Genomic DNA, 12,589 nt, shown 5'->3' with positions numbered 1-12,589 from the left:
AATGTAATTGTTTCTAAAACAGTAAATATTTAAACTGATAATGTAATAAAAAACGATTTTCAGTAATGATTAAGAAGAAATATTTCATTATTAACATAGTATTCAGAAAACAGAAAGCAAACAGCACATTTATATTTATATACTTTTTGAATAAAAATATTTTATACAGTTTAATATAATTTCAGATTGTTTGGTAACGCTTTTCTAAAGATTAAACTTCTGAATTTTTTTTCCTAGTAAATGAGTCTTCTTAGAAAACTGAGGTCTAGATTAGGTAAACAGAGCTATCAAAAAGGAAACTGGATATTCTTGATGAAAAAGTTTATTAAGTTATTATATATTTTATTTATTTATTTATCCTTTTGCATTCTAAAAATATTTTATTGAAAGAATCTGGGCTGATTGTCTGAAATCAGAACTTGTACCTGTTGTATTAGGCAGTTCTCTACTCCCAACTGTCTTTTCTCTAGTTTTCCAGTTGGAGTTCTTATGCCCTATACTGGCTGTACTAAATCTTATGTTAATTTCATCCAAAAAGACTGTTTCCTTGAGTCAATGAACCCTTTCCAGTTAGCTGAACTTTATTTGGTTTACTGATTTGGTCTCTGATTTTACAAACTGTGATACTCTTTGCTTCATTTTAATATTCAGCAGCTGTGTCATTAGAAGCAGAGAAAAAACAATTATGTGAGATTATCATTGAGGATATTAGACACATATAGGACAATGAAGTTTCTTTTTAAAACTATTACGTACAATTGTAATGCCTCATATCTAATTTAAGTTGCTTTAAAATCTTTCCCTTTTCATAACTATTTACATTAACATCTAATGGATAAACACAAGCTACGATTATCTACTTCTGTATTCTAAGGTAAACATCAAATCAAATTATATCGAGGCAAAGGGCACTTAAAAATAAAAAAAATTAAATAAATGAAAAAAAGTGAAGTATAGTGAAAAAGGCTGTGGAATTGAAAGGCTTCCAAAAGTAAAAGCTTGTTGAAGTAATGAGGTAAAGAAAGGGACTGTGATAGTATAGATACTTGAAAACTGATCCTTTGCATTACCATTATGACGTGTTTCACCAAGAGGCTCAAGTTTTGGAAGTCTAGTGACTTTGGGGGTTCCCCAGCCAACTAAAGGAAAAGAAAAACATTTAAAAACATTGTTAAACAATGTCTCTTTAGGTCTGCTGAGAGGATCCCTCTCTCACAGGAATGTATATAACTTCTATGTCAGTTCACATATTACTGAATAATATGGTACTGAGTAACCATACACCTGTCTGAAATGGCTTCTGTTTAAAAATGTAATTGTAGGTTGGTAATATCTGTTTTAAGTTTTTATTTACCTTTAGTTAAAAATATAAGCATCTGCATCACCACCATAAATAACCTTAGGCTCCTATTCTAACCCCTAGCAGAGGTTAAAATAAATGTATGCTTATTAAATGTAATACTAGCAATGAGTCTTAAAATAATTCTCAGAGGATTATGTTACCATCTAAAGCCTTCTGGCAGGGCTAAAAAGACACTATAAACATATACGTTTAGATATTTGAGTATGTGAGCTACTATGCCTAATGCTAAAAAATTACTCAAAATTATTGTGCAGTTAGTATGTGAGTTACTATGCCTAGTGCTAAAAATTACAATTATTGTACAGTTAGTATGTCTTTATATGCAATATCCCATTTAATCCTCATGAATAGCTAAGAAGGTCAGTATGTACAATGGAAATATACTGGAAATATCACACATCTTGGTTTCAAATATCAACTTTCAGGATGAAAGATTCATTTTTTTTAAAACTCTTATTAGCCATCCATTCATTAAACAAATTCCTTTTAGCAAGCTGGGTACTGATATTTCAAATAGGACTTGAATCCATTACAGGAATTCCTCACGTAAAGGTTTATTATTAATTTTTACTAATTTTTAAAATTTTTACTTGTTTTTATACCTTCATAAAACATTATTTTCTTACTAAAAAAAGCAGTCAATAATTAAGTTGATAAATTCTGAACAAAGTAGTTGGAGCAAAGAATTCTACCCTTTTCACAAATTTGTAAGATAATGCATATACTGAATAAAAGCTACAAAATTTCTTTCTTTTTCTTCTAATATTGTTTAAAGCACTATTTCTAAATTTAGTATCAATATCAATTTACTCACCAGGAGGAGGAGGTGGGGGTGGTGTTGGGCTCTTAGGAGCAGAGTCATCTGTTTTAACAGGTTCTACACGGTGGCTCCTCTTCATTCTTAGTTTCTTAGTTTTCTTTCTACTGTTATCTGTAAGAATATGAACAAGGAACTTTATGCCTTTGGGAAAAAGTAAGCTTCTATAACAAAAAATAAAGAATAGAATTATTAGGCTATTGCTATTATTATTACCATAGGACTATATCTTCAAGTTAAAAATTGTTACCAATAATGAAATGTGAACTTGCTTTTACTTAGAATGATTTTTAAGTGATTGCTTATTGAATGAATGATTAATAAATATGATACAAATGGCAGATTCTATGAGAGATGATTCAGAATAAAAAAAGGTTCATATTTCCAAAAGTAACATTTTCCCCCAAATGTCATATTAAGTAAATGGAACTATCTAATTGCAGGGATTTCCATGAAACTAAGAATGGCCTGGGGATAAAGAAGTGTTGATTTGTCTCAGTAGGATATATAGAATGATTCTAGGTATTAAGTCCAAAAATAATCCTTTGAAATGTGAAAAAAGACCCCAATCAAATTTAAATACATTATTCATTAAAATAACCGCCAAACAAGATATGCTCAATATAAATATTTTAACCAAACTCACATTATTAGACCTTAAGAACTGAATTTGTATTTTTTTCTAAAAATAACTATCTACAGATTCTCATTTAAGCACATAAGAAAATTTTAAGTGCATCTATATCGTTAACGTATGAACATTAACAGTGTAAACCAGGATGGCATAGTAGTTAAATAACCAAACATCAAAGTCACTGAAATATTTTAGTTGAAAATCCCAAACTGCTAAATTTGTATACATATGTAATACATTTTCTAAAATGGGAATTATCTGGGAAACGTAAGGAACAGTCAAATCTATGAAGCCTACAAAGCAATGAGAAATACAAACATATTTAGAAACACACTATTTTTCTAAATACATTAGTGTCATTTGAGACACTTCACTCCAGATAGAAACAGAGACATGTTTTTACAATTAAAGCTGTAGGCTTTACAGCTGGGAGAAAGGAAAGAGAGATTCCAGAACCACATGGACTTGAGGATGGGCAGTAGCACAGGGTCATGGGAGAGCACAGGATATGGAGAAGCTGATCTAAAGTTGAAGGGAGCGTGTCTCAGCACAGCCACAGATGAGACATATGATCTTAAATTACTCAACCTCTCCAAGTCCCTGGTTTCCTATTCTATATAATGAGAATAATATATCCTAGGATTGCTATGCTGAATAACATAATGCTGTGTTAAATAATATAAAGCTTTTGAAACTATGCTTCAAAGTATAAAATACATTATAATTATTACTATTACAGTTATACAACTGACTTAGATCTTCCTATGCTATATGTTCACATCATCTATCAAGTCATTTTGCTCTTTACCAACACATTAGCGTTAGAAAGAATTCTTCCAATATATTGCAAGGCCACTTTAAGTCTACTTTTTGTTTTACTCTGTTAGAGCTATATGGGTACAAATGTGGCTACCCTAACTCCCCAAATTATAAAACACATAACTTTCAAATCTGATTATTTTTATACTGCAAAATATCCACGTTAGCTAATCTGCACCTCAGGGACTGAGATCTTATTTTCAATAACTCTTTGATACTGTACAAAAATTCTTATATAGCATGGAACCATACTGCTAATGTAGGAATGATTACTGAGTATCTCCCACGTGTTAGGCCCTGTGCTAGGAACACTGTAGGGTTATTTTTATTATAAGTAAACCTACAAGCCGGCTAAAAAAAGATGGCACAATGCCATTTTAGAGATGAGGACACTAGAACTGAAGAATGCTATATAAAAACATTTATCCAGTAGATGAAAAAGTCAGGTTGCTATCCCAGATTGTCTGAGTCCAAACGAAGGTTATCTCTTTATGACACCAAAAGACCTGAACTTCCTGTTAAATCACATAACCACTTAGAAAAAGAAAAGCAATTATGAATTGAAGATTCTATGTAATATTAAGAGGAAAATGACTATTTGATAAAGCTTTTAAAATATTCAGCTAATTATGTCTGCATCCAACAGAAATAACAAGTAAATAAAGGAAATGATGATTGTTACATTATGAGAATTAAGAAAAACAAAACAAAACAAAACAAACCTTCCAAAAGCCTTAAAGGTTTTAAATACATTCCAAGGATTCCTGGGGCTATGCAATATTCCAAATTTTAAAAAGTACAATTAAAAACGGAATTTTCTGTTGAAATTTGAAATTCTTTTCTTACAAATGACTATGAATAAAAATGTAAGTTAGCAAATTGACTAATAATTAATTAAAATTCATAAGAAAACTATGATACATATCACATTTGGAGATAAAATGCATTTTTTATGAAAATAATCATGACAAATGAAAGAAGTATTTTTTAAGTTTTATATATATAGTTCATTTGTTATTTACATGTTATATATTAACATATAAAACTTTAAAATAAATAAACAAATGATTACATATACATATTTTTTAACAACTAGATTTATCACCTGATTCTGATGATCGCTGATCTGTCTCATCTTCATTCTCCAACTGCTGTGTTAATGTCTCCTTATAATTTTCTACTATTCCAAACTCATTGTTTTTTTGGCTACTGTCACTGATCTGGCTCTGTGTCTCTTCTTGCTCATGCTCCATTTTGTGTTTCAGAGCACAGCCATCACTGTCTTTCTCCATATTTTGCCTCTTTTTCTCTCTTTCAAGTTTTTTTTCATTCTAACAAAAATGAAATAAATCATTTTTAATATAACAGTTGTATGTAAGACAGTTTTAAGGGATAAATCAAATAATCCAAGAGCACTCTGTAACTTCAGGGCATTGTAATATTTCTATGAAAAAATTATTTGTTATTTGCAGCAACACAGATGGACCTAAAGATTGTCATTCTAAGTGAAGTGGGCTGGAAAGAGAAAGAAAAATACCATATGAAAACACTTATGTGTGGAATCTAAAAATAATAATAATGATGATGATGATGATGATGATGATGACATGAACTATTTATTGTTTATAACTAAGATGACTGATTTCTTGAATATGTGTAAGCATATTTGACTGTCCTTTATGATTGGATTACCACATTCTGTTGATTCTTATTTTGTGGTTGGCTTTATTACTTTGATAAGCATGTAAGTTTAAAAAGCTTAAGCTCTAATCTGTTCTTAGAAACAATGATCAGCACATATATGTAAAGAAAAAAATGCAGTATATTGTATATATGTATTTACATGCAATATAATGTATATGTGCAAAGTGTAATAATTCTACCTAATAAAACTGAAAAAGGAAAACAAAAACAAAAAATTATTTGTTGAATGTATCATTAAAACACTCTATTTACCAAACATTCAGTAAACAAAGATAGTACAGAGGAAGAAAATAAGTATTACCAGTAATTCCCCAATCTAGAGATAACCGCTATCTGGTGTGTGTAGTTACTAAGAGGTGCTCTTCTTTGCCTACCCAGCACACATACAGACACCCCCACAGACACACATAAATGTGATCGATTGTCTCTCTCTATATATTCGTGTATTTTTTAAACAAAAAAGAACTAAGAATATACATTTCTTTCTTTGTCAATGAATATATGAAGTACTTAGAATAGTGCTGACACACACATAGCAAACCGTTAGGTAGGAAAGTATTATATAATGCTATATGTGTTAGCTATTATTACTTTCATCAATTACATTATCATTTTGAATAGCTCTATCATAACTTATTTTACGAATCCCCAATCAATGAACAAAAACATGATTGTCAGTTTTTCACTACTGTAAGAATTATAATTATTGAATTAGATCTTTAGAAATAAATTCCTAACAGTTGAGCTTTTGGATCAATGGGTAAGCACATTTTAAAATATGACATACCACAAACTTTTCTTCAGAAAAACTAAGGTCAAATTACACCACAGGCAAAGGATTAAGAGAGTGACATTTCTCCACAACTTTTTTTTAAAGAATTTATTCAGGGTTTTTTTTTTTCACTTTTGTTGCATGGGGGAGGGGGTAATTAGGTTTTTTTTTTCTTTAATGGAGGTACTAGGGATTGGACCCAGAATCTCATGCATGCAAGGTAGACACTGTAGCACTAAGCTATACCTTCCTCCCTCCCTATAACTTTTAAAATGTTATATATCACTACCAGTCTTTCATATCACCACCAAACTAATAAATATTTATTACCTAATGCTGATTGAATTTGATTTATTCTTGATATCACTACTGAAGATAAGCTATTAAATACCCTTATTGCCATTCTTATTTTTTCTTTAAGGAACTATCCATGATAACCCAATACTCATTTTTCTATTAGATTCTCATTATTTACACAGTAATATTTTTACAGGTTCTTTTTTGTTGTTGTTGTTGCATGCGTCTCAAATATTTTTCATTAGGATTTGTTTGGATTTTCTTGTCTTTAACTCTGTAGAACAGCTCTTTAAAAACTAAATGTAAGATCTTCCTGTTTTTTACTTTATGACTTGTGGCTTGATTGTCCAATTTTGAAAGTTTCTCCTCCTCCAAGGATGTACAAATGTTTAACTATACTATGTGCTAGTATTTTTAAGGCTTCTTTTTTTAATACATTTAAGTATTCTGAAATTTAATTTGGTAAACAGTGTTCAATAATTTTACTTTTTGATTGTTCAGCTGTTCCAAGATTCTTTTCTCTCAGATTTAAAATGCCACCTTTATCTTACACTAAGTGTTTGTATTAATTTAGTTACTATTTGTTTCATTGATCTGTCTATTCTGGAACCAATACTTCATCATTTTTATTATCTGTGGTAAAATCAAAGGAATGAGGTGCTTCTCTAAAATGCAAACATTTCAAAGGAGAAGTTTTATGGAAAAAAAGAAAACTTGCCTGGTAAAATGGAGACTACGGATAATTTATTTTCATTTGTTTCATTTCTTTACTGATGGCCTTCTTAAAATTACTATAGTTTAAAAGTATAATAATTGCCCTTTCCCTATGCCACCAATTAACTCAGGGACTTCAATATGAGATATTCTATGTTGTATGTCAGTATTGTTCTTATCTTTATAATGTGAAAAATAACAATGTTGGTAGAAGTGCTAAGGCCTTCTACGAAATTATAGCTAAGGTACTATAAAATAATTGGTCATTATTTACAAGGAAAGCTTTATCACACACATAGAGTAAATTAATGTCGCAAAGTGAAAAATCAAACCTGATTTCTCTTTTCTCTACCAGTATTTTTCAAAGAACATAAGACAAACTTGACAAACATAATATTTAATAGGATGAAGACAAAACAATAGCTCAAGCTATTAAGACTACTTTACTTAGAAAAGTACATACTTAAGGAAAATGCAATGGAGTTAATAAAAAGATTAAATACAATTAGCCTTCTGCTATCTAAGCAACTTAACACCAAATATCTCATATTTCCAAGTATTCTGCAAAATAAAGCAATATCAAAAACTATCCAATCATCTTCTTACCTTTGGAGCTGCCTCCCTCCTCAGCAGCAGCCCCAAGGAAGAAATAATCATCCATCTTTCCAGATGAATACCTGTGTGGAAGGAGGCAGTGACAGGGGAAGAGGAATAGAAAACACAGAGGTGGGTCCAGCAAGCCAGCTGCCACATTAAGCTCTGAGAGAATGGAGAGGAGGTTTAGGAAGCTCTGCTGCTGAGGAGGCATGGCTGCTGAGGGCGAGGAAGGCAGGACCAGTGCAAACTCCGGACACCAGGAGAAAATGAAAACAAAGACACAGATACACAGACAGACAGACAAACAGACACACACACACACACATGCACACACAACCCCTTAACTTCTTCATGATTAAAATCTACAAATTAATTTTGGTAAACTATTTATTCTGATATTTAAAATGAAAATAAATGATATTCAGATATAAAAGAATTTATTATAGTTTCAAACATTAAGTATCCTGGAAAAATAATTAGAAAATCATTTATGTACTCTAATTCATCATAATCATCTAAATATTACTGTAAAGGGGTAATAACAGCAATAAAGGGAAAAGACAAAGTAAGTAAGAGTAAACATATTACTATCATATGAAATAAATGACAAGAAAAGATTTATAGAACAGTAACTATGACAGTTGCTACATTCAATCCTCATTTTCATTCTCAGTTAATTCTGAAATCATCTTCCCTTTTTATACTAGATCAGAAGGTAAATATGAAGAGGAAGAAAAAGCAGCAAACCTTCAGCCCATCTCTCCCATTTAATTTCTTTTAGAAAATATTTCTATTTCCCTGCCTCCTTTCTCAAATTCCAACTTGATATAAGATTTAAGATATAAACATCACATCTGCCACCATCCGTACCTCAATGATTACAGATGCTATTGGCTGGAAAGGATTAACAGTAACCGGTTCTGGGTCCAACTCAGCCAGACCACTGGTGCCATCGAGTTCGGCCTGCTCTCGCTCTCTTTGCTCTCTATTTTTTTGAGGAAAAAAAAAGTGGAATTCCTTATGAGAAAATGATGAACCATGTTAAACAAGTTTTGCAATAGGTTTAAGGCCATTAAATTCAGTGATTTAAACATCTACACATGGCTTTGAATTACTGAGAGATTTTCAGAAATCCTTATTCAGGTAAAAGGCTTCTATCTCCATGTAAAGATTAATCATTTGAACTTTAAAAGAAATGCTAACAAAAATGACTTTTGTTATGACTGATTTCTTAATGTCAACAGTGCATATTACTATTTTTCTTTGTGACAAGGGCTTATATTTATCAATTTATTAGTTACCCTCTCAAACCAATGCTGGTTGCCCTCTTCACTGATGTTAACCAGATAAATAAATCCTCTTCTTAAGGGCTGTGTCAAGTTATATATATCATATATGAACTAGACAACAACTCTTCTTTGCAAAAGTAGAAAAGGCTATAAAAATAAGTTCCCCTTTATCAATCAGATTAAATAAGTACTTCTATATTTTTTATCATCTCTGTGATTTATAGTTAATGTTGCCTGACAGATGAAGGTAATAAGTTACTAAAAGAAGCAGCTGAAGACAGAAACATGACTATTGTAGATTTGCAACTAGACTGTAAGTGTAGTATAGCAATGTCAATGTTCATTACTATGGCATTTATTAATTAAGTTCTACAATGGAAAGATACATCCTTTCATTCTATACCTAGGAAGCCAAGATTAAGAGACCTGCAATTTACTGCCCCTGTGACCTTGGACATGTATCTGGATCCTCAAACCTCAGCTTTCCCATAAATGAGGATAAAAATACCTACTTCATAGGGTTATTTCAGATAAAGTATATGTGAAAGCATTCTGTAAATAAACATACACATAGGACAGTCATTGTTATTAGTGTTATTCATTTATTAGTAACCAATTTCAGGTATTTGATACTGATATACTATTTTCAGAAACCAATAGCAGCTTGTTTTACTGTTTTTTCAAAAATATCTGAACCTATTGGATTGGACTTAACAATGTAGAGGTTTTGTTTTTTTTTTTAATTACACCTGTCTAAATGCCAATTTCCTTCTAATTATGGAGTCTCTGTTCAAAAGGAAAGGAATATCAGACCACAAGTGGCATGCCTAGGAGAAAGGAGGAAAGGGGAACAGGTATCAGAAAAGCGTGCCGGTAACATGATCTGGAATATCTTTATGGAAAAAGTAAAAACCGGGAAAAAAATGACTAATTAGATTTCTTTTATCCAACTTAATTTTTTTGATCTTTTTGTTTGTTTTGTTAAGTGGAGGAAAAGCAAAGGAGTCTTCAGAAAAGTACGGCCATATATTTTATTTTTATAAATACATAAAAGGTATACTTACATGAATGATTGGGTGTACTGAGCTTTATATCATGAAAATATACACTCTAGAATAGAAAACCAAAGATTCTCACAGGAATAGAACCTCATATTGGTATCAAGAGTGACCTAGATGACTGACCTGCTCATGATACTGAGCACTTGAGGACAGAAGAGTTTTCTCCAAATACTTATTTCCTTTAAGTCCTATCTCTGAATTAAATGAAAGATATCAGTAATCCAGAGGATTTCCTTGACAGGGTAAAGGAGCACCTCACAACGGCATCACCAGGGTACCAAGTGGTTTCTTGCCTCCCAGGCTGTAACTACGGAAGCACATGGAAGGCCAACGTCACTTAGGTGGATGGAAGACAACTTTGGATCTTCTACGAGCTCACTTAGAAATGTTTCTTCTCTCCTCCTTTGCCATGTAACAATCCAGTGGAAGAGAAATCTTGGTATTAAGTGTTAAATTCAACTTCTAATCAAATCTGAGTAGTTTCTTGCAGCATTGATTATTGTAAATGATTCTGTGGTAGAATTTATGTAAATTTATTTTTGAACTTAGAGTTTGCTAAACATATTTTAAAAATTCCTTTCAGGCAACATAGTTTAAAAAAATTTTTTTAATGTGTTTTAATAACCCGAGATAGTGCAACTTAGTCTACTTTCAGACAAAACTAGTGTTGAAGATCAGATTTGGTTCATCTGGTTGATCCACTCACAGCTTCCCTTGTATTCTTGCTGAGACTAATGAAGGGTTTCTCAGCCTGCTGACATATTCCTGGCTGTGGGAGACTGTCCTGTGTGTCACAGGATGTTCAGCATCATCCCTGGCCTCTACCCGCTAGATGCCAACTGCACTCCACCTCTCCACAGCCGTGACAAGCAAAAACGTTCCTAGACATTGCCAAATGTCCTCTGAGAAGCAAAATCATCCCGTGGGTTGAGAACCACTGTACTGAAGGTATGTATAAGAAAAGAGAAAAATCTTAAAACTGTGGGAAATATAAATATCTAAGGAATAAATTTAACTACTACAACACCACCAGGAAAATCAGAACCCTATCACCCAAACTTGTGTAGGTCTACAGAAACAAAAAATTCACCCAGTGTCTTCCTTCATACAAAAAGAGGCAAACCTGAATAGGCAAAACTAAGAAATTGTTTATAAAAGTGTGGTGTTTTTTACTTTTCATACACACTGCTACAAAATTAATCTACTTACCTTTCTTCCCGTAATTTTCGTACCCGTTCAGCCCTTTCTCGTTTCTCTTGTTCCTCAAGAGCTCGTTGTTCTGTTGTGTCTCTTTGGATGCGTTCAGTTAAGGCATCAAAGTCTCTTGCAATGATATGCAGCAGCCAATAAAGGCCCTTTTTAATGGACTTGTCAATTTTCTTTCCATATCCCAAGACTGCTGAACAAGGTTCCTGAAAAATAGCAATTTATTTGACTTAAGGATTAAAACAAAAAGTTCTCTACAAAAACTTATTCATAAACCATTAAGTATAATTACTAGCAAATCAAAATTAAGCCATTAAATTAATGATATGAAGCACCTGCTTCTTTAACTTACAAAACACACCTTTGCAATGATCACTACATTAGTGTACATATAGGAGTTGAAATATTTTATGAATTATATCTATAAACTATGAGAGCTATTAAGACACAAGAAGCTGAGGATGCCAGTTAAATTTTAAACAAACTCACTGACAGATTAAAATTGAACTTACAGAAGAAAAATACTCCTCCTTATTAAAAATAGCAGAATGTTTTAACTCCTCACATGAGGGAATTCATGGCAGTAAGCATCTTTTAGGATTTACAGCCTAATGATCAGTTTCTGAAACCAGAATAAATGATTAAATCTGTCCATCTTTCTTAAGATTGCACAATAACTCTCCTGACATGATTTTTCAAAACTCATTAATAATTAATTAACATCATTCATAGGGCAAAAGACCAAAAACTTACTATTTGACATAGGCACTTGTGCTCATTGACCAGTTTTTCCAGAGATAGACATTCAATCACATCAGCTTCTCCTAAAGCCCCTTCCTTATCTTGTTTATTTGCCAACCTAGACAGACATAAGTGAAGTAGTTTTATAGCAAATATATAATCAGACAGCCACTTAAATATTTTGACCAGGTTCTTCTTGTTCCAAAGTTCTAACTCTATGATTACAGAACACACTGGTTTTAGAGAGTACTGTACTCTCTATTTCATCATTTTTCCTTTATTACTGCTAAAATAAGTTCGTAAGAATTGGCCTGTAAAAGGGAAATCATGTCAAGAAAATAAACACTAGATCAATAGTCCAACAAAAAGATACAAATAGAAAAGTAAGTGGATTAGTTTCCACAGCACTCAGCCATCAATTCCAACTTTCCCAGTAATTATATCCTTATCTTCTTCTTTTTTTAAACAGAGGTACTGGGGATTGAACCCAGGACCTTGTGCATCCTAAACATGCAATCTTCCACTGAGCTCCCTTATCTTCTTAAAACACACAACATCATGATGTAAAGACCGTT

General features: G+C 32.0%; 1 protein-coding gene across 5 annotated transcripts in view; it reads right to left on the bottom strand.

Moving 5' to 3' along the window:
* The window catches only part of ARL13B (ARF like GTPase 13B), a 64,138-nt gene that overhangs the window by 6,292 nt on the left and 45,257 nt on the right, over positions 1 to 12,589 (bottom strand). For 3 of the 5 annotated variants that reach the window (XM_074361572.1, XM_010966438.3, XM_045503794.2), the window contains 6 exons: positions 12,027 to 12,132; positions 11,277 to 11,479; positions 8,588 to 8,702; positions 4,739 to 4,964; positions 2,178 to 2,294; positions 1,071 to 1,139 (listed from right to left, as the gene is read on the bottom strand). In XM_074361572.1, coding sequence (XP_074217673.1) covers positions 1,071 to 1,139; positions 2,178 to 2,294; positions 4,739 to 4,964; positions 8,588 to 8,702; positions 11,277 to 11,479; positions 12,027 to 12,132 — 836 coding nt within the window. The remainder of the gene's footprint in view (positions 1 to 1,070; positions 1,140 to 2,177; positions 2,295 to 4,738; positions 4,965 to 8,587; positions 8,703 to 11,276; positions 11,480 to 12,026; positions 12,133 to 12,589) is intronic. The other 2 variants (XM_074361583.1, XM_074361557.1) reach the window with 1 other exon arrangement.

Source organism: Camelus bactrianus, chromosome 1 (assembly GCF_048773025.1).
Source record: "Camelus bactrianus isolate YW-2024 breed Bactrian camel chromosome 1, ASM4877302v1, whole genome shotgun sequence".
Classification (NCBI taxonomy): domain Eukaryota; kingdom Metazoa; phylum Chordata; class Mammalia; order Artiodactyla; family Camelidae; genus Camelus; species Camelus bactrianus.
This window is presented reverse-complemented; position numbering and strand designations above follow the sequence as displayed.